At 50.0% G+C, this 27,779-nt stretch overlaps 1 protein-coding gene across 1 annotated transcript in view; it reads right to left on the bottom strand.

The window, feature by feature from the left end:
- angpt4 (angiopoietin 4) overlaps positions 1 to 27,779 on the bottom strand; it is a 109,378-nt gene that overhangs the window by 25,815 nt on the left and 55,784 nt on the right. Inside the window, exons 3-5 of the mRNA XM_070895136.1 lie at positions 25,322 to 25,443; positions 19,939 to 20,171; positions 98 to 213 (exon numbers count right to left, since the gene is read on the bottom strand). Of these exons, the coding sequence (XP_070751237.1) occupies positions 98 to 213; positions 19,939 to 20,171; positions 25,322 to 25,443 (471 nt within the window). The remainder of the gene's footprint in view (positions 1 to 97; positions 214 to 19,938; positions 20,172 to 25,321; positions 25,444 to 27,779) is intronic.

Below are 27,779 nucleotides of genomic sequence, written 5' to 3'. Positions count from 1 at the left end.
AGGCCGAGGGAGAGTAAGGCCGAGGGAGAGTAAGGCCGAGGGAGAGTAAGGCCGAGGGTCGAGGGAGGGGAAGGCTGAGGGACATGTGGTTGGTTACCTTGCGAGGCTCCGTCATGTTCTCAACATGGATCGTGTAGGTCCCACTCACATTGGCCCCAGACTCCAAAGCCTCCGCGCAGTCTCGGAACACCTTCTCTTCCTTCTTAACCACCGCTGCTTGACAGAGAAAGAAACAGGTAATGAACTGGCAGAACAAAACATCTTAAAAATAAGAGAAGAAAAATGCTAGAAATCAGGATTTAAGACCAGAAATCTGCTGGAAATATGCCAAAGGTCGGTAAAGGGGGGGCAGGTTATTGACTTTTGCAGATACGTGACTCCCTCCCAATCCCCGCTCCTGGTTAGCGGGTACATCCCTGGAACGTTGGTTGGGAATTCCCTCTGAGCTATTTCCATTGTAATTCCGCTCAGGTCACAGCAGCAGGGGTGCAGTAGCTCAGTGGTCCTGTTACTGGACCAGTAATCCCGAGACCTGGACTAATGATCAGGAGATATGAGTTCAAATCCCACCACGGCAGCTGGGGAATTTAAATTCAGTTAATTAAATAAATCAGGAATGAAATTACCAGATTGTCGGGAAAAACCGATCTGGTACACTAATGTCCCCTAGGGAAGGAAATCTGCCGTCCTTACCCGGTCTGGGCCTATAAGTGACTCCAGACCCACAGCAATGTGTTTGACTCTTAACTGCCCCCTGAAATGACCGAGCGAGACACTAGGTTGTAACAACTGTAATGTATGTATGTATGCCTGGGTTTACCTGCCACCAGGGGGAGTGACCATCGGAGGTCATTGGGCCACAGACACACAGGTGCAGCCCTTGTATATAAAGAAAGCCTCCATGTTTAATCCTCACTTTGAGAGCTAATAAAGTAGAGTCAGGTTGCACCTGATTGAGTTCACGATACTGGGGTACTTGTGCATGAAACACATGTACAGCAAGTGATCAGGAAGGTCAATGGAATTTTGGCCTTTATTGCAAAGGGGATGGAGTATAAAAGCAGGGAAGTCTTGCTACAGTTATACAGGGTATTGGTGAGGCCACACCTGGAATACTGCGTACAGTTTTGGTTTCCATATTTAAGAAAGGATATACTTGCTTTGGAGGCAATTCAGAGAAGGTTCATTCGGTTGATTCTGGAGATGAGGGGGTTGACTTTTGAGGAAAGGTTGAGTAGGTTGGGCCTCTACTCATTGGAATTCAGAAGAATGAGAGGTGATCTTATTGAAACGTATAAGATTATGAGGGGGCTTGACAAGGTGGATGCAGAGAGGATGTTTCCACTGATGGGGGAGACTAGAACTAGGGGGCATAATCTTAGAATAAAGGGCCCATTTAAAACTGAGATGAGGAGGAATTTCTTCTCTCAGAGGGTTGTAAATCTGTGGAATTTGCTGCTTCAGAGAGCTGTGGAAGGGAAGCTGGGACATTGAATAAATTTAAGACAGAGATAGACAGTTTCTTAACCGATAAGGGATTAAGGGGTTATGGGGAGCGGGCAGGGAAGTGGTCCCGAGTCCATGATAGGATCAGCTATGATCGTATTAAATGGTGGAGCAGGCTCGAGGGGCCATATGGCCGACTCTTGCTCCTATTTAGAAATATAGAAATATAGAAAATAGGTGCAGGAGTAGGCCATTCGGCCCTTCAAGCCTGCACCGCCATTCAATAAGATCTTGGCTGATCATTCCCTCAGTACCCCTTTCCTGCTTTCTCTCCATAACCCTTGATCCCCTTCGCCGTAAGGGCCATATCTAACTCCCTCTTGAATATATCCAATGAACTGGTATCAGCAACTCTCTGCAGTAGGGAATTCCACAGGTTAACAACTCTCTGAGTGAAGAAGTTTCTCCTCACCTCAGTCCTAAATGCCCTACCCCTTATCCTAAGACTATGTCCCCTAGTTCTGGACTTCCCCAACATCGGGAACATTCATCCCGCATCTAACCTGTCCAGTCCCGTCAGAATCTTATACGTTTCTATGAGATCCCCTCTCATCCTTCTAAACTCCAGTGAATAAAGGCCCAGTTGATCCAGTCTCTCCTCATATGACAGTCCAGCCATCCCTGGAATTAGTCTCGTGAACCTTCGCTGCACTCCCTCAATAGCAAAAACGTCCTTCCTCAGATTAGGAGACCAAAACTGAACACAATATTCCAGGTGAGGCCTCACTAAGGCCCTGTACAACTGCAGTAAGACCTCCCTGCTCCTATACTGAAATCCCCTAGCTATGAAGGCCAACATACCATTTGCCTTCTTCACCGCCTGCTGTACCTGCATGCCAACCTTCAATGACTGATGAACCATGACACCCAGGTCTCGTTGCACCTCCCCTTTTCCTAATCTGTTTTCCTAACTTCTTATATTCTTATTAAAAACACAGATGCATTTAAGAAATAGCTCGATTTTACAATGCTGGAACTGTAATGTTCAGCCTGGTTGCACCAACATGCTTCAAATAACCCTCCGTATCTGTAATTAACCATACTCCAATTTAATAAGAAGATTTTGTTCCGGATTATGAAAGGGACCAGAAAGAGTGGAGCCAGTGTCTCGGCAGGTTCACTCAAGAAACGGTTGGGTTTCTGGCTACTTGCAGGAGATTTCAGCCTCTCAGATTTGGTGAGATTGTGCAAGCCTTTCAGCCATTCCTGGAAGTATGAGACATCAATAAATCTCTGAGCGTGTATCAGAAATCTGTGAACAAATGGGCTGGAAACAGAGAGGAAGTACAAGAGCCCTCCACTCTTCCACCCTCTACTTGATTATTGCCATAAACCACTTTCCCAAGGTAACACATGCCAAGTTGACCCATGGGAGAGCTTAAATCGGACTTATTTTTATAATAAATCTAAGCTGGGACTCCAATTTCATTCCCACTCACCGTGTGACAATTCCTGAACATTTGGACACATTTTACATTGGATTCCTTCTTGCCACTTCACCTGCCTTTTGGGCGAGACGTTAAACCGAGGCCCCGTCTGCTCTCTCGGGGATGTAAAAGATTCCTGCCACTATTTCAAAGAAGAGCAGGGGAGTTCTCCCTGGTGTTCTGGGACCAATATTTATCCCTCAATCAACATCACAGAAACAGATTATCTGGTCATTATCACGTTGCTGTTTGTGGGAGCTTGCTGTGCGCAAATTGGCCGCCACGTTTCATGCATTACACCAGTGGCTACACTTCAAAAGTACTTAATTGGCTGTGACGTGTTTTGGGAGGTCCTGAGGTTGTGAAAGGTGCTATAGAAATGCAAGTCTGTCTTTCCTTCTGTTGTCTTGAGCTTTTGTCTGACATCATCATCATAGGCAGTCCCTCGAAATCGAGGAAGACTTGTTTCCACTCTAAAAATTAGTCCTTAGGTGGCTGAACAGTCCAATTCGAGAGTCACAGTCCCTGCCACAGGTGAGACAGATAGTCGTTGAAGGAAAGGGTGAGTGGGACAGGTTTGCCGCACGCTCCTTCCGCTGCCTGCGCTTGATTTCTGCATGCTCTCGGCGATGAGACACGAGGTGCTCAGCACCCTCCCGGATGCACTTCCTCCACTTAGGGCGGTCTTTGGCCAGGGACTCCCAGGTGTCAGTGGGGATGTTGCACTTTATCAGGGAGGCTTTTGTCTGACAAGAAGGTGTAGGAAAGGCAAGGGCCATCGTGTGGGTGAGCAATGAGTTCCCCGAGAAGGTCAAGATTCTTTTTGTCGAGATCAATAAAAATAATTGGAATGCTGAAATAATTTATCGAGGAATTCCACATTGGGATCAGGTATTAATCCACAGATAACACTGAAAACACGGAATTCTCAACAGTTTAGCCAGTGATTCAATCCAGACTAAAATAGAAACCATTGCTTTCCGTACCGATAATAGTTTTCTCAGAAATAAAAACAGAGAATGCTGGAAATCTCAGCAGGTCAGGCAGCATCTGTGGAGAGAGAAATAGAGTTAACATTTCAGGTCTGTGATCCTCGTCAGGTCATTCTGAGACCTGATGAAATTTTCAGCATTTTCTGTTTTAATTTCAGATTTTTTTTCAAAAACCCAGTATCCACAGTATTTTGCTTTTGCAGTAGATTTCTGAGAGTTGCTGGGACACCGGTGTGGAAACTCGCCTCGGGAAGACAGTGACTGGCCTAACCGAGAGGCTCAAGACCGGCCCGAAATGTGACCTCGGGCCTTGTCTAAATATTCCTGGGACTTGTGCAAAAATTGTCATGTATCTCACATTACTGTATATAACTGTATCTTACCATGCTATACATGACTGTAACTGGATATGACCTGTAACAATAAGTATACCTTACCACCAGGGGTGCACTTGCAGGAGACACTCCATACCTGTCCCACTGAGGTATATAAAGGGAGGTCTCAGGCAAGTGCAGCACTGGAGAGCTGGAATTAAAGGTGCAGGTCCTGAGTGACCTTGACTTCAGCTTGTGTCTCGTGTAAGTCAGTACATTAGAGTCAGGACTTAACAGTGGCGACGAGTTACGGGATCACGGAATCCACAGAATGGCTACCAACAGCTCAGATGAGAAATACAATGCTGGAGACAATTGGGATGACTTTATAGAAAGGCTCCAGCAAAGCTTTGTGACCAAAGACTGGTTGGGCGACGATAAGGCAGACAAGAGAAGAGCCCATCTCTTGACCAGCTGTGGCTCGAAAACATACGCTTTAATGAAAGACCTGCTGGCACCCGAGAAACCAGCAAGCAAGTCATTTGAGGAGCTGAGCACACTGGTGAGAGACCACCTGAAGCCAGTGAGCAACCTACACATGGCCAGACACAGGTTCTACAACTACAGACGCTGTGTGGGCCAAAGCATACCCGACTTCATGGCGGAACTTCGGAGGCTGTCTAGTTCATGTGAGTTCCCCGATGAACTAAGGAGAGAAGTACTGAGAGACTTTTTTATTGAAGGAATAGGCCACGCAGGCCTATTCCGAAAGCTTATAGAGACTAATAACTTGACTCTAGAGGCAGCAGCACTGGTCGCACTGACGTTCTTGGCAGGCGAAGAAGAAACGAGGCTGACCTATACTTCGGGTACGACAACCAACGAGGCATCGGAACAAGGGGTTCACATTGTGAAACAAACCGCTACCCCCACACACAGACAAAGGCAGGAGAGCAGGCCTTCAACAGCAGACAGTGGCGCCAGAAGCCATCAAAATCAAGGGCCACATGAACAGCCGATCACACCTCATCAACCCACAATGTGAGAAATCAACTTGAGATTGAGAGAAGCGCAAGGGAGATCAGCCAGACGCAGCTCATCCTTCGGAAACAATGGAAACGGTCTGTGTTGGAGATGTGGGGGAAGGCACTCAACCAGGGTGTGTCGATTTCAGCATGCCGTTTGCAGAAACTGCAACTACACAGGGCATCTGACTCGCATGTGCAGAAAAACAGCAGCTCGGCTGGTATACGAATCGGAAGGGTCGGAAAGCGGACCAGAAGACGGTTGGAACAGTGCACGGGACGCCGAGGAACAGCGGGTTAACACGATCAATGTCCACTGTTCTTACACCAAGACGCCTCCAATTATGATGAGGGTTCTACTCAACGGGATACCCGTCAACATGGAACTGGACACAGGGGCCAGTCAATCCCTCATGAGCGTTCAACAATTTGAACAGTTGTGGCCGCACAAAAGCAACAGACCAAAACTCGCAAAGATTAACACCAAACTAAGGACCTATACTAAAGAAATCGTCCCAGTCCTTGGCAGCGCCATGCTCTCAGTCACACACAAAGGGATAGTGAACCGACTTTCCCTGTGGATTGTCCCCGGGGATCTCCCAGCCCTGTTGGGGAGAAGCTGGCTTGCAGAACTTAATTGGAAATGGGATGATGTTCATGCCATGTCGTCAGAGGAACGGACCTCCTGCTCAACAGTTCTAAGCCGTTTTGAACATCTCTTTCAGCCAGGTGTGGGCACCTTCAAAGGGGCTAAAGTTAGAATCTACATCACACAGAATGCCAGACCGGTCCATCACAAGGCTAGAGCTGTGCCTTATGTGATGAGGGAAAAGATTGAAAACGAACTGGACCGGCTTCTGCGGGAAGGCATAATTTCTCCCGTGGAATTCAGCGACTGGGCAAGCCCCATCGTCCCCGTCATGAAGCCTGATGGATCCGTGCGAATCTGTGGGGATTACAAGTCTACCATAAACAGAGTCTCCCTACAGGACCAATACCTGCTGCCCAGAGCGGAGGACCTATTTTCCACGTTGGCTGGAGGAAAACTTTTCTCGAAACTTGACCTCACATCTGCGTATATGATGCAAAAACCGACTGAAGAGTCTAAGCTACTCACCACCATCAACACACATCGAGGCCTTTTTGTGTACAATCGATGCCCATTCGGCATCAGGTCGGCAGCTGCTATATTCCAGCGCAACATAGAGAGTCTGCTCAAGTCCATCCCGGGACGGTTGTGTTTCAAGATGACATACCCATCACGGGCAGGGACACCGATTCTCATCTCCGCAATCTTGAGGAAGTACTAAGTCGATTGGATCGGGGAGGCCTAAGAGTTAAGAAATCCAAGTGTCTGTTTCTCGCGCCTGAGGTTTAATTTTTGGGCAGAAGGATTGCCGCTGATGGAATCTGCCCAACCGAATCCAAAACCGAAGCGATTCGCCTGGCACCCAGGCCCCGGAATGTCTCGCGCCTTTCTCGGGCTACTCAATTACTTTGGGAACTTTATGCAGAACTTGAACACGCTGCTGGAGCCTCTCCATGTGCTACTCAGAAAGGGGTGCGATTGGTTTTGGGGGGACGCCCAAGAACGCGCCTTCAATAAGGCACGCAACCACCTATGTTCCAAGAGTGTTTTAGCCTTTTTTAACCCAGGTAAAAAGTTAGTCCTTACGTGTGATGCGTCAGCGTACGGGGTCGGGTGCGTTTTACAGCACATCAATGATGCGGGTAAATTGCAGCCTGTTGCTTATGCCTCCAGGTCACTTTCGCGGGCGGAGCGCAGGTACGGTATGGTTGAGAAGGAGGCGCTCGTGTGCGTGTACGGTGTCAAAAAGATGCACCAATACCTTTTCGGGCCAAGTTTGCGTGAGAAACCGACCACAAACCCCTCACGTCCCTACTATCCGAGTGTAAGGCAATCAACGCCAACGCCTCGGTGCGCATTCAGCGGTGGGCACTCATGCTGGCGGCTTACAACTACATGATAAGGCACAGACAACTGTGCCAACGCGCTTAGCAGGCTACTCCTGGCAACCACAGAAGGATCCGACGAACAGGACTGTGAGATGGTCATGGCAATCAATGCCTTTGAATCCACAGGTTCACCCATGACGGCTCGCCAAATCAGAGCCTGGACGACCAGCGACCCCACGTTATCTCTAGTTAAAAGATGTGTTTTAACCGGTGACTGGGCAGAGGCTCGCGATGCCTGCCCCGAGGAGGTCAAACCCTTCCATAGGCGCATGCATGAACTCTCACTACAGGCAGGCTGCCTGATGTGGGGCAGCCGAGTAGTTATGCCCTTACGAGGCAGGGAGGCGTTTGTCCGGGAGCTCTATCGCGAGCACCCGGGGATCGTCCTTATGAAGGCCACAGCCAGGTCTCATGTCTGGTGGCCTGGCATTGACGCGGACTTGGAGCTCTGCGTCCGTCGGTGCACCATTTGTGCCCAACTCAGTAATGCCCCCAGGGAGGCCCCCCTAAGCCCCTGGCCCTGGCTCACCAAACCGTGGTCGCGGGTCCACGTAGACTATGCGGGCCCATTCATGGGCAAAATGTTCCTCGTAGTCGTTGATGAATTCTCAAAATGGATCGAGTGCACCATTTTAAACTCGAGCACCACGAGCACCACCTCCACCACTGTGGAGAGCCTTAGAACCATGTTTGCAATGCACGGCATTCCTGACATATTGGTCAGTGATAATGGTCCGTGCTTCACCAACGCATAATTTCACGATTTTATAGTTGACCACGGTATAAATCACGTTAAGCCGGCACCTTTCAAGCCGGCCTCCAATGGCCAGATGGAGCGAGCAGTGCAGATCATTAAACAAGGCATGCTCAGAATCCAAGGTCCCACGCTGCAGAGCCGCCTGTCGCGACTGCTGCTGGCATACAGATCTCGTCCGCATTCATTGACTGGCGTTCCCCTCGTGCAACTATTGATGAAACGAACCTTAAAGGCCAGGCTCTCGGTAATCCTCCCAGACATGCATGAAATTGTTGAGGCTAAGTGTCAAAAGCTAACTGAGTGCCATGACCGAAATTCGAGGGGGAGGTGGAATGAGATAGGGGACAAAGTGTTTGTGCTAAACTATGACCGGGGTCCCAAATGGCTTGCAGGGACAGTAACAGACAAATAGGGAAACAGGCTACTGGTTGTATAAATGGACAATGGCCAAACCTGCCGGAGGCATGTAGACCAAGTAAAAAGTAGATTCACTGATAACACTGAAGAACCAGAGGCAGACTACAATGTGGACAGACAGGTGGAACAACCTGAGGAAAGGGCAGTCTCAACAGATAGCCCAGGTGAGATACCAGCAATCACACCGAATGAAACAGACAGCCCAGGCGAGATACCAGCAATCACACCAAACGAAAAACAGCACCAAGGCAAACAACTGAACCACAACTAAGACACTCCATGCGAGAGCGCAGACCACCTGAGAGACTGAATCTATAAAGGCAATAAGACCTTGGGGGAGGGTGATGTCATGTATCTCACATTACTGTATATAACTGTATCTTACCATGCTATACATGACTGTAACTGGATATGACCTGTAACAATAAGCATACCTTACCACCAGGGGTGCTCTTGCAGGAGACACTCCATACCTGTCCCACTGTGGTATATAAAGGGGGGTCTCAGGCAAGTGCAGCACTGGAGAGCTGGAATTAAAGGTGCAGGTCCTGAGTGACCTTGACTTCAGCACGTGTCTCGTGTAAGTCAGTACATTAGAGTCAGGACTTAACAAAAATCATTTTCAGGCCACCTGCCTCTCCGGCAGCAGCCCTGGGGTCGATGCCGAGGGGAGGAGGTGAGGAGGGCAACAGGAGGAGAGGCGAGGGGAGGCTGATACGTTATACTTTTGATTGTCTTTCAACACTGGTTTATTAGTTCTAGCCATATTGGAGATGAGGGGCGGGGGGAAGGCGGCCATTTGATGGACAGTCGGGCATTGTCCAATCAGGTAAAGTTGGAAGGCTGGGCGCCGGGAGGATGGATGAGTCAGGTGACCAATGGCGGGCGAGTGGGGGCAGAGCCGTTGGAGGCGGGAGATCATGTGACGACACCTCCAGGAATATGTATGACCAGAGTTGGCGACTCTATTCAGGCCCCCCCTGGCTTCACATAGAATGGTTACAGAAGGACATAGAATGGTTACAGAAGGAGGCCATTCGGCCCGTTGAGCCCGTGCCGGCTCCCTGCGAGAGCGCTTCAGCCAGTTCCACTCCCCCGCCCTTTCCCCGGAGCCCTGCAAATTCTTTTCCTTCAGTTACTTATCCAATTCCCTTTTGAAAGCCACGATTGAGTCTGCCACCACCTCACTCTCGGGCAGCGCATTCCAGATCCTAACTACTCGCTGTGTAAAAAACGTTTTCCCTCATGTCGTCTTTGCTTCTTTTGCCAATCAGCTTAAATCTGTGCCCTCTGGTTCTCAATCCTTCTGCCATTGGGAACACTTTCTCTCTATCTACTCTGCCTAGACCTCTCATGAATTTAAAATTAAACTTAAACTTTACCTCTTCAGTAGAGGCTGGTTGCTAGGCTGCAACCACGACTGGAAAGTCTGATTGGAGTAGGCCCAATGCCTGCTCCACTCAGAGCAGCCCAATTTTTCAGCGCGTCCCTAAACCTGCCTTTAGGCCCCTCATTCGCACATACAAGGGACCTACGCCCTCTTTAGTTGCCATCCTTCAATGCCTGAAAATCGTCCGCGGCCAGTATGACTTTGGACATTTTTCAGGTGCCCTTGGCAGGCAGGCCATACGCAGTTGGTCATTGCTGCCCCCTGACCAATTTCTACCCCTATGTATTCAACAAGGGCTTGAGACATAAACATAAAATAAGGAAAAGCAGATTTCGAGCGGTTTCCGGGGCAACAGCCGTTCCCCCCGCGCACCCCCTCCCCGCACTATCAGTCTATACCCACGGTCCACTAGTTAGAGGTCGATGAACGTAACACGCCGCACCCTTAGCGAGTCAGGGTTATCAGACCAGCGCGGTGTTGCGATTCCCGTACATTCTCGAGCAGCTTGCTGGGGACAACCAGCCGACAGACCCGTCACTCACACAGCTCCCAGACAGCACTTAGAGACCGTGCTGAGTGTTACAGGAAGGGGAGACGGAAATGGCATCGTGTCTCTTCCACATCCAAAGTTGGTGCCTCTAAACAGCAGCTTTAGAGATAATCGGAGTCTGGGGAAAGGATGCAGCCAGTCTGACTTTGGCCCCACATTTGTGGCACTATTTTGCAGAAGAGCAGGGGAGTTCTCCCTGGTGCCTCAGTCAATAGTTATCCCTCGACCAAAACATCACCAAAGCAAATGATCTGGTCATTATCTCATTGCTGTTTGTGGGAGCTTGCTGTGTGTAAATTAGTTGCCGCGTTTCCCACATTACAACAGTGACTGAGTACTTCATTGGCTGTAAAGTACTTTGGGACATCCTGATGTCGTGAAGGGTGCTATATAAATGCAAGAATATAAGAACATAGAATTAGGAGCAGGAGTCGGCCATTCAGCCCCTCGGGCCTGCTCCGCCATTCAATAAGATCAACTCCACTTTCCTGCACTATCCCCATATCCCTTGATTCTTCTAGAGTCCAAAAACCTATCGATCTCAGCCTTGAATATACTCAACGATTCAGCATCCACAGCCCTCTGGGATAGAGATTCCAAAGATTCATCACCCTCTGAGTGAAGAAATTTATCCTCATCTTAGGCCTAAATGGTCAACCCCTTATCCCGAGACTGTGCCGCCTGGTTCCAGACACTCCAGCCCGGGGGGGAACATCCTCTCAGCATCTACCCTGTCAATCCCCCTCAGAACCTTATGTTTCAATGAGATCGCCTCTCATTCTTCTAAACTCCAGAGAGTATCGGCCCAATCTACTCAACTCTCCTCATAGGACAACCCTCTCATTCCAGAGATCAATCGAGTGAACCTCTGTCCTTCCTCAGATAATGAGACCAAAATTGTGCGCAGTACTCCAGGTGTGGTCTCACCAGTGCCCTGTACAATTGTAGTAAGACTTCCTTACTCCTGTACTCCAACCCCCTTGCAATAAAGGCCAACATGCCATTTCCTTCCTGAGTGCTTGTTTTTCTATTCTTCCTACCAAAGTCAATAACCTCACATTTCCCCAAATTATACTCCATCTGCCACCTTACTGCCCACTCACTGAACCTGTCTGTATCCCTCTTTGTGTCCTCACATCAGTCAGTCAACCGGTGTCTGTCTGCACTACATTCAGCAATCCGTGTAACTGGCACCTCGTATGTTTTGGACCTTTTGAATGATGTATAGTTTCATATTTCCTGGGAGGTCAGTCCACATTAATCATCGAACAAAATGCCTGGGGTAACAGCTCCATTAGATCAATGCTCATTTGGAGGAGGAGGACATATTGATAAGAGTGAGAGCTTGAAGTGTAATTTGTCAAGATAGTTTACTCCAAGTCACTTATCTAATCACTGCTGACAGCCACTGGGTCATTAACTGCACATAATTGGAAACAGGAACATACATTTCTAATTTAAATACTTGGGGATTATTTACAACATGTGAACCAGCAGTGCTGAGATTCCAAGGTCTCAGTCGCCTTTAGCTCCCTACAGCTGACACACTACAAGCTGCAGCAGCTGCGGGCAAGGCTGCCATTTATTGCCCGTCCTCACTTCCCCGAGGTGAAGGGCCTTCATTTGTAGCCATTGCTGTTACACCTGAATGGCCCACTTTAAAGACACCGAGCGTCATCCAGCCATGGTGCGACTGGAGTCACGTGTAGGCTAGACCCAAGGTAACGAAAAGGAAGAACTTGCATTTATATAGTCACAGGATATCTCAAAGCACTTTATGGTAGGAAACGTGGCAGCCAATTTGCACATTTCTTCGTAACCTGAGCAGCCTATGTAGGAAGGTGATTGGTGGCTGAGTATTAAGGGGAGAAATTGGGCATGTTTGCGCCTCCTGCTAACACCCTCGGGGGCTTGTACTTTACAGAGCCTTTCAGGACCACTGGATGCCCCAAAGCACTTTCCAGTCAATGAAGTACTTTTGAAGTGTAGTCACTGTTGTAATGTGTGAAACACAGCGGTCAATTTGCGCACAGCAAGCTTCCACAAACAGCACTATGATAGTGACCAGATAATCTGTATTAGTGATGTTGGTTGAGGGATAAATATTGGCCAGGACACTGGGGATAACTCCCCTGCTCTTCTTTGAAGTAGTGCCCCGGGATCTCTTACATCCACCTGAGAGAGCAGACGGGGCCTCGGTTTAACATCGCATTCGAAACGTGACACCTCCGACAGTGCAGCGCTCCGTCAGTACTGCCCCTCCGACAGTGTGGCCCTCCCTCAGCACTGCCCCTCCAATAGTGCAGCGCTCCCTCAGTAATGCCCCTCCGACAGTGTGGCCCTCCCTCAGTACTGCCCCTCCAATAGTGCAGCGCTCCCTCAGTAATGCCCCTCCGACAGTGTGGCCCTCCCTCAGCACTGCCCCTCCGACAGTGTAATCTACCAAAATTCCCTGGATTCTGGAGAGGTCCCAGAAGATTGGAAAACACCGAATGTAACGCCCCTATTTAAAAAAGGAGACAGACAGAAAGTAGGAAACTATAGACCAGTTAGCCTAACATCTGTGATTGGGAAAATGCTGGAGTCCATTATTAAGCACGCAGTAGCGGGACATTTGTAAAAGCATAATACAGTCAAGCAGAGTCAGCACGGATTTATGAAAGGGAAATCATGTTTGACAAATTTGCTGGAGTTCTTTAAGGATGTAACGAGCAGGGTGGATAAGGGGGAACCAGTGGATGTGGTGTATTTGGATTTCCAGAAGGCATTTGATAACGTGCCACTTAAAATGTTACTGCACAAAATAAGAGCTCACGGGGTTGGGGATAATATATTAGCATGGATAGAGGATTGGCTAACTAACAGAAAACAGAGAGTCGGGATAAATGGGTCATTTTCTGGTTGGCAAACAGTACCTATTGGGGTGCCACAGGGATCAGTGCTGGGACCCCAACTATTTACAATCTATATTAATGACTTGGATGAAGGGACCGAGTGTACTGTAGCCAAGTTTGCTGATAATACAAAGATGGGTGGGAAAGCAATGTGTGAGGAGGACACAAAAAATCTGCAAAGGGATATAGACAGGCTAAGTGAGTGGGCAAACATTTGGCAGAAGGAGTATAATGTGGGAAAGTGTGAGGTTATCCACTTTGGCAGAAACAATAGAAAAGCAAATTATTATTTAAATGGAGAAAAATTGTAAAGTGCTTCAATACAGAGGGACCTGGGGATCCTTGTGCATGAAACACAAAAAGTTAGTATGCAGGTGCAGCAAGTGATCAGGAAGGCAAATGGAATCTTGGCCTTTATTGCAATGGGGGATAGAGTATAAAAACAGAGAAGTCCTGCTACAACTGTACAAGGTATTGGTGAGGCCACATCTAGAGTTATGGTCTCCTCATTTAAGAAAGGATATACTTGCATTGGAGGCAGTTCAGAGAAGGTTCACTATATTGATTCCGGAGATGAAGGATTTGAATTATAAAGAAAGGATGAGTAGGTTGGGCCTATACTCACTGGAGTTTAGAAGAATGAGAGGTGATCTTATAAGATACTGAGGGGGGTCGACAAAGTGGTTGCAGAGAGGATGTTTCCACTCGTGGGGGAATCCAGAACTAGGGGGCATAGTTTCAGAATAAGGGATTACCCATTTAGAATTTCTTCTCTGAGGGTTGTAAATCTATGGAATTCTCTGCCCCAGAGAGCTGTGGAGGCTGGGTCATTGAATATATTTAAGGTGGAGATAGACAGATTTTTGAGTGATAAGTGAGTAAAGGGTTATGGGGAGCGGGCGGGGAAGTGGAGCTGAGTCCATGATCAGATCAGCCATTGAATGGCGGATCAGGCTCGAGGGGCCAAATGGCCTACTCCTGCTCCAAATTCTTAAGTTCTTATGTTCTCCCTCAGTACTGTGCTTCTGACAGTGCGGAGCTCCCTCACTACTGCCTCTCCGACAGTGCAGCGCTCCCTCAGTACTGCCCCTCTGACAGTACAGCACTCCCTCAGTACTGCCCCTCCGACAGTGCGGCACTCCCTCAGTACTGCCCCTCCGACAGTGCAACACTCCCTGGAGGGGAACTCAGTCATGCAGTAGTTATGTAACTGGGCTGGCCGCTTCTGTCCCGGGCCGAAGGGATCCCACGCCGGCCGCTTCTATCCCGGGCCGAAAGGACTCCATACCGGTCCCGGGCCCCACCAGGACAACACACAGCGGGCCCTGAGCAGCCCCAGTGGGATAACAAATAAACGTTACCTTGCAGTTGCCGAAAGGACCCCGCGCTGGTCGCTTCTGTGCCGGGCCGAAGGGACCCCGCACCGGCCGAAAGGACTCCACACCGGTCCCGGGCCATCCCGGTCGAAAGGACCCCACACCTGCCCACGCCAGTCCCTGTGGTCGCACACCAGGTGTTCATTGTGCGACAGATTGGGGGACGTGGAACCGGCCGTAGGGACTCCGGGCCGGCGCTGAACCGGATGAAGGGACCGAGGCGGCAGCATTCAACCCAACGTCTTAAACGCCTGACCAACTTTTAATCAATTTTTAAACTTTTAATTAACTGTTAAACGTTTTAAACAATTTGGGGAAACTTTTAAAACTTACATTTTAGACTTTTAATCGAAATATTTTTAAACATCTATTTTTGAAATATCTTTTAAACATCCTTGACTTTTTAACAACCTTTAGAAACTTTTTAAACTGGGGAAACTTTTATAACCTATTATTGATTTACATCTTAGATTTTTAACAACTCTTGGAAACTTTTGAAATAAATTTGGAATCTTTATCAACTTTTAACTTTTAAAATAACTTTGGAAGTCACCTTCCTAATGCCTGCCCCCCAACCAAGCCTCGGGCCATCTACCATCAATGGCGCTACTCGGTGCCGAGCTTGCTGCCAACGATTAGGCTTATCGAGCTGTGCCTGGTCTCCAGTTGTCTTGGATCCCCTTGCCACTGGACCAAGACCTTGCTCAGCTAAGCCCGTGTGTTTGCCGGTGTGCAGTGGCCAACCCACGTTAAAAGAACTCACGCACAGGCATCTTCCACTTCGTCAGTATGAGGTTCGGGACCTGGAACATCAGGACCCTCATGGACAATCCCAACAGCAACGGGCCGGAACGCCGCACCGCCATAGTTGCCCGGGAACTCAGACGTTTTGACATTGACATCGCCACCCTAAGCGAGACCCGGCGGGCAGGGGAAGGCCAGCTGAAGGAACATGGTGGAGGTTACACCTTCTTCTGGAAAGGGAAACCAGAGGCAGAACGCCGCATTCATGGAGTCGGCTTTGCCGTCAAGAATGAACTGGTCGACCGCCTCAAAGATTCTCCCTGTGGGGTTAACGAATGCCTCATGACTCTCCGTATCACCCTATCCCAGAACCAATGTGCCACAGTCATCAGTGCGTACACCCCCACACTCGATGCAACGGATGAGGCTAAAGAGGGTTTTTATTCCAACCTCGAGACATCCTTGTCCCGCGTCCCCACGGGCGACAAATTGATCCTCCTGGGTGATTTTAATGCCAGGGTTGGCAAAGACACAGCCCTCTGGGGAGGCGTGATTGGCTGACAGTGCGGCACTCCCTCAGTACTGCCCCTCCGACAGTGCGGCACTCCCTCAGTACTGCCCCTCTGACAGTGCGGCACTCCCTCAGTACTGCACTGGAGTGTCAGCCTAGATTTTTGTTCACAAGTCTCTGGAGTCGGACTTGAATTGAATTGAGATAAGACTCACTACCTCAGCTTCCTCACGGCCCTCTGATCACCAAGAGAATACCTCTGCTGTTATGAAGCTCATCACCAGCTGAGACCTGGGAAAAACTTTCCAGCCTAACAGATACGCTGACAGGGCCAACATGCTGGAGGAGCCAGTGTGGCAGTGGCTGTATGACAAGGTTGGCTGATCCCTCATGTCCGGAATCGAGGGGTGAGCGTGAGCAGTCACATCGTGGTAATAAATACAAGCTGCTGAAGTTTATATGTTCTGGCCGATCGCTATTTACCTTGGAATCGTTGCTTAGGAATTCTTTCTAATAAAAGTTCTGTACTGCACCAAACCCCGAGATATACACGGACTGCACCAAACCCCGAGATATACACGGACTGCACCAAACCCCGAGATATACACGGACTGCACCAAACCCCGAGATATACACGGACTGCACCAAACCCTGTGATATACACGGACTGGATCAAACCCCAAGATATACACGGACTGCATCAAACCCCGAGATATACACAGACTGCACCAAACCCCAAGATATACACGGACTGCACCAAACCCCGAGATATACACGGACTGTGTCTCGGGAGCTGACCCCTGACTAGATTACACATTCTTGCTCAAAACAAAATAGCAAAAGTTGCAGCTCCATTTTTGGTCGGACACTGTGCTCATGTTTTGGTCGGACACTGCGTTACAGTGTTTTACACAACACATTTACACTCAATACTCCTGCAACAGAAGGTAAGAGATGATGCCAGCATCGCGTGCTGCACCAGAGCATTGATCTTGGAAGGAGGTAGAGCAATATTGTGGGCTGAGGACATTTACATAGAATTACATCAAGTCTGCAGCACAGAATCGGACCATTCAGCTCAACGGGTCCGTACCGGGGTTTATTCTCCACACCAGCCCCCTCCCACCCCTCTTCATCTCACCCCATCACCATATCCCTCTATTCCTTTCTCCCTCATCAATTGGATAGGTTTTTGAAATGCCAGCACAGGCATGATGGGCCCAACGGCCTCCTTCTTTGGTGAATTAATCTATGATAGGGGCACTTTCTAGCAGAGGTCATTGGACAGTGATCAGAAGCAGGAACCCTGACTCGTAACGTAGATTGAGCCTGTCCTGACCAGATACCCAGAAAGCAGCAATTTCAGGCCATGATCCTCTCTCTTGCTCAGGGGTACTGAGGGCAACTGTAGTGTCCCAACGACTGAGAGCAGCTCGGGTCAACCAAGGGCCGAGGTTCGTATACAGCAACTGGGACCATGCGAGGGAGATGCTGGGAGAATATATCTAGCCTGTTCACAGCTGCACCTGCATCCTCCCAGACAAAGGGTGACTGGCTGAGGCAGAGCTTGTCAGGTAGGTGCCCATCCTCCAGATCGGTTCATGGAGCAGCACCCACGATAGAGTCGGGCAGGAGTTCTCCCTTGCCTGTGCTCTCACTGGGAGGCCACCGTGTGGAAGTGAGAGTGTTAAGGCCGAGTCCTGCCCAAGCCTTGTTCTATGGTACTTTGTTACTGTAACTGACTATACCCACTACCCCCTCTCCTCCCTCCTTGCGTTTTTTTTTTAAATGAGTACAGCTCTATTCCCTCTCAGGTTTCTCTCTTCATCGTCGCTGGGTCACAATCCTGGAACTCCCCCCCTAACAGCACTGTGGGAGCACCTTCACCACACGGACTGCAGCGATTCAAGGCGGCGGCTCACCACCACCTTCTCAAGGGGCAATTAGGGACGGGCAATAAATGCCGGCCTTGCCAGCGATGCCCACATTCCGAGAATGAATTTTTTAAAAAGTTAAATCGAGACCCCGTCTGCTCTCTCAGATTGACGCAAAAGATCCCACGGCCACTATTTCAAAAAAGAGCGGGGGAGTTCTCCCCAGTGTCCTGGGACCAATATTTATCCTGTAACTGACATCACAAAAAACACAGATTATCTGGCCATTTATCTCATTTGCTGTGTGTAAATAGCCTGCTGCGGTTCCTACCCATCATCATCATCATAGGCAGTCCCTCAGGGTTGAGGAAGACTTGCTTCCACTCTTAGCGTGAGTTCTTAAGTGGCCGTACAGTCCAATACGAGAACCACAGTCTCTGTCACAGGTGGAACAGATAGTCGTTGAGGAAAGGGAGGGTGGGACTGGTTTGCCGCACGCTCCTTCCGCTGCCTGTGCTTGATTTCTGCATGCTCTCGGCGACGATACTCGAGGAGCTCAGCGCCCTCCTGGATGCACTTCCTCCACTTAGGGTGGTCTATGGCCAGGGACTCCCAGGTGTCAGTGGTGATGTTGCACTTTATCAGGGAGGCTTTGAAGGTATCCTTGTAACATTTCCTCTGCCCATCTTGGGCTCGTTTGCCGTGGATGAGTTCCAAGTAGAGCGCTTGCTTTGGGAGTCTCGTGTTTGGCATGCGAACTATGTGGCCTGCCCAGCGGAGCTGATCAAGTGTGGTCAGTCCTTCAATGATGGGGATATTGGCCTGGATGAGGACACTAATGTTTGTGTGCTTGTCCTCCCAAGATTTGCAGAATCTTGCGGAGACATTGTTGGTGGTATTTCTCCAGCGACTTGAGGTGTCTACTGTACATGGCCCACGTCTCTGAGCCATACAGGAGGGCGGGTATTACTACAGCCCTGTAGACCATGAGCTTGGTGACATCATCATCATCATCATCATCATAGGTGGTCCCTCGAACCGAGGATGACTTACTTCCACGTCAAAAAGTTTACAGGTGTTTCAATGAAAGACCTAATATTCCGATCCCGAACTACATCCTGAAGGGTGGAAGATGCCTGTGCGTGGATTGTTTTAACGTGGGGTGGCCGTTGCACACCAGCCACCACACGGGCTTGACAGAGCGAGGTCTTGATCCAGTGGCAAGGATTAACCAAGACGACTGGAGACCAGCTCTGCTGCACGGACCTAGTGCGCGCACATATCGCAGTGTGGGCTGGCCCGTGCTGCCCCTGGGCCCTCGCCTCTTTTCGGCCCCGATCACATCGCTTTACAATCTCTTGCCGCTCCTTCGCCCCGACCTCACCGCTCCTGCTGTACCTGCCCGCGCTCCAATCACCGACCTGGATCTTGTGACATCCCACTTCACTGCCGTTGCTCTCCTGCTCCAGCACATGCTGCTCCCTGGAGTGGTACACTGCCACGCTGCTCCTCCCGCTCCCCGGCCTGCTCTGCATTCCCTACATTACAACAGTGACTACATTTTGAAAGTAATTAATTGGCCATGAATTGCTTTGGGACGGCCCGAAGGCAGAAAAGCCGCTAAATATCTGGGAGCTCTTTCTTCAAGGCCATTTTGTAGACCTGGAGGGCGTTCTCTCAAAGCCTCTCAGCGTTGTTGCCTTGGAGTGTGTGCCCAGTTAGGACGGAGATGGGGAGACATTTCTTCACTCAGAGGGTGGTGAATCTTTGGAATTCTCTGCCCCAGAGGGCTGTGAATGCTGAATCGTTGAGTATATTCAAGGCTGAGATCGATAGATTTTTGGACTCTAGGGGAATCAAGGGATATGGGGATCGGGCGGGAAAGTGGAGTTGAGGTCGAAGATCAGCCATGATCTTATTGAATGGCGGAGCAGGCTCGAGGGGCAGAATGGCCGACTCCTGCTCCTATTTCTTATGTTCTTAAACATTTGACAGCTCACAAGACAACGCAAGGACAACTTGTAAGACCTGTCTTTTATTCTAGATCCAAAAGTCACCCCCCCACTCAAGCTCCGCCCGTGACCCCTACCTCCCTGCCTTGTGACCCCTGCCCTGTGACCCCTGCCTCCCTGCCCCGTGACCCCTGCCTCCCTGCCTCGCGACCCCTGCCTCGCGACACCTTACCTTTGCCCTGGGAGACCAGGTTGATGAGCCGGCGGATGGTGTCGACCAGCTGACCCTGCTGGAGCTGCAGGCCGCTGTTGTTGCTGCTGGCCGTGAGCAGGCGTCTCTCCAGCTCCCCGATGGTGCTGATCTGCTGGGTCACCAGTTGCTGGAGCAGCTCCTTCTCCCTCTTGATGGAGCCCAGCACCGCCCGGTGCTTGGCCTCGATGTCCGAGACCTTCCTCTCTAGAAGGCTGAAGCAGGTGTCGCAGTTACAATCACCCGACTCCCGAGGTTCGCAGATTCAACCCGACCGAAGATTTTACATTTATGTAGCGCCTTTCGCGTAGTAAATCGCCCCCAATGCGCCTCACAGAGCATTATCGAACAAAGTCGAGACAATGAGTTGATTTTAATCATGGGTAGAGACAGGGGAATATCTAATAAATCTGACCTTAGAAACTGGAACATTCTTACTAAATGTAGAAACGGTTTGAGTCTCTTCACAAGATATAGCACGGGTCAGGTGCTGAGGAAAGCTCCCTCTACACTGCCCCATAAAGTGAAGCTTGAAATCGTTACTTCATTATAAGGAACAACCAACAGATTTGTTAAATGTTAACAACAACTTGCATTTATATAGCACCTTTAATGTAGTAAAAGATCCCACGGCGCTTCACAGGAGCGTTATAAAGCAAAATTTCACACCGAGACACATAAGGAGATATTAGGGCAGATGACCAAAAGCTCGGCCAAAGAGGTCGGTTTTAAGGAGTGTCTTAGAGGAGGAGCGAGGCAGAGAGGTTTAGGGAGGGCGTTCCAGAACTTAGGGCCCAGGCAGCTGAAGGCTGCCTGGGCCCTAAGTTCTGGAACTCCCTCCATGAACCAGGGATTCTCAAGAGGTCAGAATTGGAGGAATGCAGAGATCGCGGAGGGTTGCAGGCTGGATTACAGAGCTAGGGAGGGAGCGAGACTGCGGAGAAGTAACGCATTCCGTTCCATCACAAAAAGCCTCGAGTGGAGTCCAGATTAGTCGAGGATAGGAAAGCAAGAACGAACACAGGTGAGGTGACACCATCTCCAGTCATTATTTGATTTCCTGCTGGAGACAGAGACAAACAAAATAGCAGGATGGACCCGTGGCCCAAGAACAATGCAATAGGTGTAGCAATCGCTGAGGCGTTTCACCTGGTCGATGTATGTTTGAGGCATTCTCAGAAGGCTAAGGAGAGGTGTTCAAAATTATGAGTGGTTTTGATAGAGTAAATAAGGAGAAACTGTTTCCATTGGCGGGAAGGTCGATAATTAGAGGACACGGAGTTAAGATAATTGTCAAAAGAACCAGAGGGAGGATGAGGATTTTTTTTACACAGAGATTTGCTGTGAGCTGGAACGCACTGCCTGAAGGGGCAGTGGGAGCAGATTCAATAGAACTTTCAAAAGGGAGTTGGTAAATACTTGAAAGGGAAGAATTTTCAGGGCTGTGTGGAAAGAGCGGGGGAACGGGACTAATTGTATCTTTCAAAGAGCCAGCACAGGCACGATGGTCCGAATGGCCTCCTTCTGTGCTGTGTGATGCAATGATATGACCAGCTTGATATTGGCTGTTCCATTGTACCTACTAACCTCACTGTGCTTTATGTGAGCCATTGGGTCTGATTCTATCCACAGATGATAACACAGAGTGCGCTAATTGTTGGAATTATTGACGAACGGAGAATGTTTCAGCCTTGTTTCAGGTCAGTGATTGGAATGGTGACCCTGCGGCCTTTGGGAATGGGCAACTCCCAGCGATAATTTAGCTCCCATTCCGGTTAATGGGACCTGACAACTTTCCCCAGAACTGTCACACACGCAGCCCCCCTCATTAATCAAACCCGTTCCTCAACCCCCCCTCACATTGATCTGCCCAGCTCTGCCAGCATTTTACGAACATTAAACTGCTAAGCGGGTTTGTGCAGGCCGCGATGACGGATGGGTTTTCATTTTCCTTCCATGGACTCGGAACGTCACTGACCGAAATCAACAGTTTTCATAAGATCTTATCAGCTGAAGAACAAATTGAACCATTTTGATTTCCGCTTGTTACTCATTATTTTCACAGCTGTAGAATTCAGGTCAAAGTGACCAGAAATACCCAGCTGGTCTAACCCAGGGCAAAATGCTGAGGACAGACACACACAGCCTCTCGAGCCTATTCCACCATTCAATTAGATAACAGCTAATCTGTATCTTCACTCCATTTACCCGCCTTGGTTCCGTAACTTGGTTCTGGAAATCTACAGTTGTGATATTGTCCTTATCATGGCTCAGTGGGCAGCACTCTCACCTCTAAGTCAGAAGGTTGTGGGTTCAAGTCCCATTCCAGGGACTTGAGCACAAAAATCTAGGCTGACACTCCCAGTGCTGCGGGAGCGCTGCACTGTCGGAGGTGTCGGAGATGTTAAACCAACGCCCCGCTCTCTCAGGTGGATGTAAAAGATCCCGCGGCACTATTTTGAAGAGCAGGGGAATTCTCCCTTTACACCCCGGTTAAGCAATGCCTCGATTTTAAAATTCTCATTCTTGTTTTCAAATCCCTCCATGCTCTCGCCCCTCACTATCTCTGTAATCTCCTCCAGCGCACAACCCTCCAAGATGTCTGCTCTCCTCCAATTCTGCCCTGTTGAGCATACCTGATTATAATCGCTCAACCATCGGTGGCCGTGCCTTCTGTTGCCTGGGCCCTAAGCTCTGGAACTCCCTCCCTAAACCTCTCTGCCTCTCTACCTCTCTTTCCTCCTTTAAAACGCTCCTTAAATCCTACCTCTTTTCATCTGCCCTAATATCTCCTTCTATGCCTCAGTGACAGCTCCCCTGTGAAGCACCTTGGGATGTGTTACTAATTGGCAGTTGTTGTTGTATTTGTAGTTGCTGTACCCTGGCAATATTTAACCCACTTGTTAAAAAAGGTGATCTGGTCATTATCACATTGCTGCTTGTGTGATCGTGCTGTGCACAAATTGACCGACGGAAATCCAGCCCATGGTCTGTGGTAGAGGTGGGCGAAAAATCTTGGGGCAATTTATTACGAGAGATGTTTGAAAGATTGGCTGGAACAAGTCAGAATAATCTCAATTTACCGGCAGTGTGTGGGGGCTTTGCTGCTTCACATCACTGAACACACAGCAGTCATTGTCGGCACAGCAAATCAAAGCAGTTACTGGCTGCGCTCCGTATTATGGTCTGGGCCGTTGGCGCTTGTTTGTTTAACTAACGGTTATTTTTACTCAGTGAGACCCGAGTGATATTTTCACTGCCCGACTGACTAATGATTTACAGGGCTGCTCTGGCACAATAATACAGGCACAAAGCATCACCGAGTCATTGGCAGCCGGCGGAGGGGTGCCGGGGGGGGGGGGGGGACGTGTGGTGGGGGGGCAGCGGGTGGGGGGGGGAGACGTGTGGTGGGGGGCAGCGGGTGGGGGGGGGGGGGAGACATGTGGTGGGGGGGCAGCGGGTGGGGGGGGAGACGTGTGGTGGGGGGGCAGCGGGTGGGGGGGGGGAGACGTGTGGTGGGGGGGCAGCGGGTGGGGGGGGGGGAGACGTGTGGTGGGGGGGCAGCGGGTGGGGGGGGGGAGACGTGTGGTGGGGGGGCAGCGGGTGGGGGGGGGAGACATGTGGTGGGGGGGCAGCGGGTGGGGGGGGGAGACGTGTGGTGGGGGGGCAGCGGGTGGGGGGGGTGAGACGTGTGGTGGGGGGGCAGCGGGTGGGGGGGGGGAGACGTGTGGTGGGGGGGCAGCGGGTGGGGGGGGGTGAGACGTGTGGTGGGGGGGCAGCAGGTGGGGAGTGCAGCAGGGTGGAGGGCTGGGGGAGCGACAGGATGGGGCAGGGTGACAGGATGGTGGGGGCGTTGGGGGCGGTGTGGGGGGGGGGGTGAAGTTTGAATTTAAAGCTGTACTAATATTTGAAAGACCCATTCGGCACACCACAGTCTAACAGGACGGCTTGCCAGTGACAAGGGCTGCAGCTGCCCTGTGCTGGCGGACGGACTATCGCCATCCAGTTTCCCAGGTAACGACGCAGTCTCCAGGAATTGAGGATGAATCTTCAGGCCATGGCTGCTGCATTTCCCACATTACAACAGTGACCACACTCCAAAAAGTACTTCATTGGCCATAAAGCGGTTTGGGATGTCCTGCAGCGGTGACCAATGTTCCCACTAAGCTGTGTGGCCGCACAGCCCATGCAGCGATCTGGAAGTCCTGCGCAGGCCGCTCACCGGCTGTTACGTGGAAGAATCCGCGGTGCGCGGAGGTTTGAATGGGCTGCGCAGCCAGTTAAAGGGACCACGCATGAAAAAACAATTAAAAAGAAAGAAATACTTGCATTTATATAGAGCCTTTCATGACCACCAGATGTCTCAAATGCTTTACAGCCAATGAAATACTATTGAAGTGCAGTCACTGTTGTAAGGTAGGAAACGTGGCAGCCAATTTGTGCACAGCAAGCTCCCACAAACAGCAATGTGATAATGACCAGATAATCTGTTTTTGTGATGTTGATTGAGGAATAAATATTGGTTCCAAGACACCGGGGATAACTTACCTGCTCTTCTTCGAAATAGTGGCCATGGGGATTTTTTACATCCACTTGAGAGAGCAGATGGGGCCTCGGTTGAACGTTTCATCCGAAAGACGGTACCTCCAACAGTGTGACACTCCCTCAGTACTGCCCCTCCGACAGTGTGGCGCTCCCTCAGTACTAACCCTCCAACAGTGTGGCACTCCCTCAGTACTGCCCATCCGACAGTACGACACTCCTTCAGTACTGCCCCTCCGACAGTGCAGCGCTCCCTCAGTACTGCCCCTCTGACAGTGAGGCACTCCCTCAGTACTGCCCCTCCGACAGTGCGGCGCTCCCTCGGTACTGCCCCTCCCACAGTGCGACGCTCCCTCAATACTGCCCCTCCGACAGTGCGGCACTCCCTCAGCACTGCACTGGAGTGTCAGCCTGGATTTTTGTGCTCAAGTCCATGGAGTGGGTCTTGAACCCACTGCAACCTTCTGACTCAGAGGCGAGAGTGCTGCCCACTGAGCCACGGCTAACTGTGCAGAGGGAACATTGGTCATGAAAGACGCTATCGAAAATGCAAGGACCTTTTTTGCTAGGTCAGAGAGTGAAGGCCTAAACTCTGTAATCGGTCAAGGGGCAGTTAGATTGAATGATGGGCCAGTGAGGAAGGAGGACTTGCTCACTGGTGACGTCTTTCGGTGATGTTCAGGGTTGACGAGTTCGGTTCTGAGCCCGAACACTGCCGTGGTTCCGACCTTCCCACACACAGCCCGTCAGCGCTGGAGTATCCCCGCTCCCAGTAACACTCTGCGGGTTACCGGACCACGGCCGGGAGGGAGCAGGGCCTTACCGATTCCGCTCGTGGATTTTGCTGATTTCGTTGGTTTGCAGCATCAGCTGTTTCTCCAGCTTGTTCGTGGACAGGGTATTTTCCAACAGTTGAATTTCAATTCTTGATGTTTGGTTTAAAACCTGCGAACAAAGGACACAGCTGGTGATTTAATATCCTGTGTAGGATTGGGGAGGGCGGGGGGTGGGTGGGAGACAGATTCTCACTCATTGTGTTGTATTGTTTCAACTAACAACCTGTTTGACTGTCACCCTAACCCACCCACCCACCATGCTGATCCCACTGACCCTCCCCTGCCCAGCTGGTTCAGTTACAGTCATGTCTGTCGCTAATAGAAAGAAAGACTTGCATTTATATAGCGCCTTTCACGACCTCAGGACGTCCCAAGGCACTTTACAGCCGATGAAGTACTTTTTGAAGTGTAGTCACTGTTGTAATGTGGGAAACTCGGCAGTCAGTTTGCGCACAGCAAGCTCCCACACACAGCAATGTGATAATGACCAGATTTTGTGATGTTGATTGAGGGATAAATATTGACCAGGACACCGGGGATAACTCCCCTGCTCTTCTTCGAAATAGTGGCCATGGGATCTTTTATGTCCACCTGAAAGGGCAGATGGGGACTTAGTTTAATGTCTCATCCGAAAGACGGCACCTCAGTACTGCACTGGGAGTGTCAGCCTGGATTTAAGTGCTCAAATTGCTGGAGTGGGGCTTAAACCCACAACTAAAGCTGTTCCTTGGCAGAGTTAGGCCAGTTTTAGATGAGCACAAGATTAGGGAAGGTGTAGGGTGGAAGGCCAGCCAGGAGAGACTGGGATAGTCGAGAGGCATGGATGAGGGTTTCAGCAGCAGGTGAGCTGAGGCAGGCATGGGGACGGACGATGTTATTGAGGTGGAGGCTTTACTACATTAAAGGTGCTATATAAATTCAAGTTGTACAAAAACGTTCTTTTTCTTTATGGGCCCTCTGTGAAGTGTTTGCACTAGTCCCTGTGCTCTCTCTGGCCTGAGTTATACCTGTAGCTGAATGGGAGAACTATGAGGCATCCCTGGTACCCAGCACTGGAATAGATGCTTGCCTGAGTCAGAAGATCGTGGGTTCAAGTCCCACTCCAGAGACTTGAGCACATAAATCTAGGCTGACACTCCCAGTGCAGTACTGAGGGCAGACTAGCAGGGGAACTATCCTGGTGTCCTGGGGCTGATATTCATCCCTCAATCAACATCACTAAAAACAGATTATCTGATCATTATCACATTGCTGTTTGTGGGAGCTTGCTGTGCTCAAATTGGCTGCCGTGTTTCCTACATTACAACAGTAACAACGCTTCAAAAAAGTACTTCATTGGCTGTACAGCTCTTTGGGATGTTTAGGATGTTGGAAAGCGCTAAATAAATGGTGGTTAATGTGGCAGAGGCAGGGGAGCGGTGGGGGGAGGGAGATCTGATGGAGCATGTCTCCCTGAGGATTACGCAGCTCTGACGTGATCGGCTTTCCCACACACCCAGCGTTTGCTTGCCCTGTAGCCAATGCTTCCCTCTCCGCAATCCGCTCTTTAAATCGGTTCCCAAGTGTTGAGAGTTCGAGGTTACCAGCAGCGGACACCCTGCTGTCCTGATATTCCCGGAGAAAGTCAGGATCTATGGAGCACTTTTTCTGGAGCCGTGGTTGTTATATATGTGGACTTGTATTTACTCTGTACAGCCACCAGAGGGCTCATCCCCTGGAGTCCCAAGGGATCCCATAATCCCTTGGGAGCACAGGTATTTAAGGAGGCCTCACAGGTTGGAGAGGCACTCTGGAGACCTGCAATCAAAGACTAAGGTCCCACTTTTCTTTGAGCTCACAGTGTTTAGTCTGACTCTTTCTCCATATACAGTAGTGGTCACCTCTTTGCAGGCGCCTTCAGCCTGCACCGGAGGGAGGCTGGGCCACAGGAGGGAGCCCTCGCCACAGGAGGGAGCCCTCGCCACAGGAGGGAGCCCTCGCCACAGCGGGTGAGCAGGGAGTAACGTATTTGCTTCATGGGTTCTTTGCTTAAGAAATCATAGCAATACATTGCTATTAAGAACTAGTTGGTTTATTAGCAACGGCTCAACAATCACACTACACATTACCCGTTCATTCACCAGGCTCACAACCACCTGCCCCATCGTGGATCCCCTGAACCCAACTGGCTGGGGTTTTATTGAGTCTTGTGAACATCACGTGACTGGCTAAGCCACTCCCAATTCAACAGCTCTACAACTATTTTAAGTTGAATGTTTAAATCAATTACCCCCTTTTTAAAAGGGCATTAAAACCCATAAATCCAAATTAACTTGGAAACTTTATCAAATTAAATTAAAATTTGGTTGCCAGGGGTGATGATGCACTCCAGTCCCTCCGGCGCCCACCTCTCGCGGAAGGCGGCGACCGTACTGGTGGACACCGCGTGCTCCATCTCCAGGGACA

Source organism: Pristiophorus japonicus, chromosome 12, assembly GCF_044704955.1.
Source record: "Pristiophorus japonicus isolate sPriJap1 chromosome 12, sPriJap1.hap1, whole genome shotgun sequence".
NCBI classification, from domain to species: domain Eukaryota; kingdom Metazoa; phylum Chordata; class Chondrichthyes; family Pristiophoridae; genus Pristiophorus; species Pristiophorus japonicus.
The sequence above is the reverse complement of the archived record's forward strand: the minus strand, read 5'-3'. Positions and strand labels throughout refer to the sequence as shown.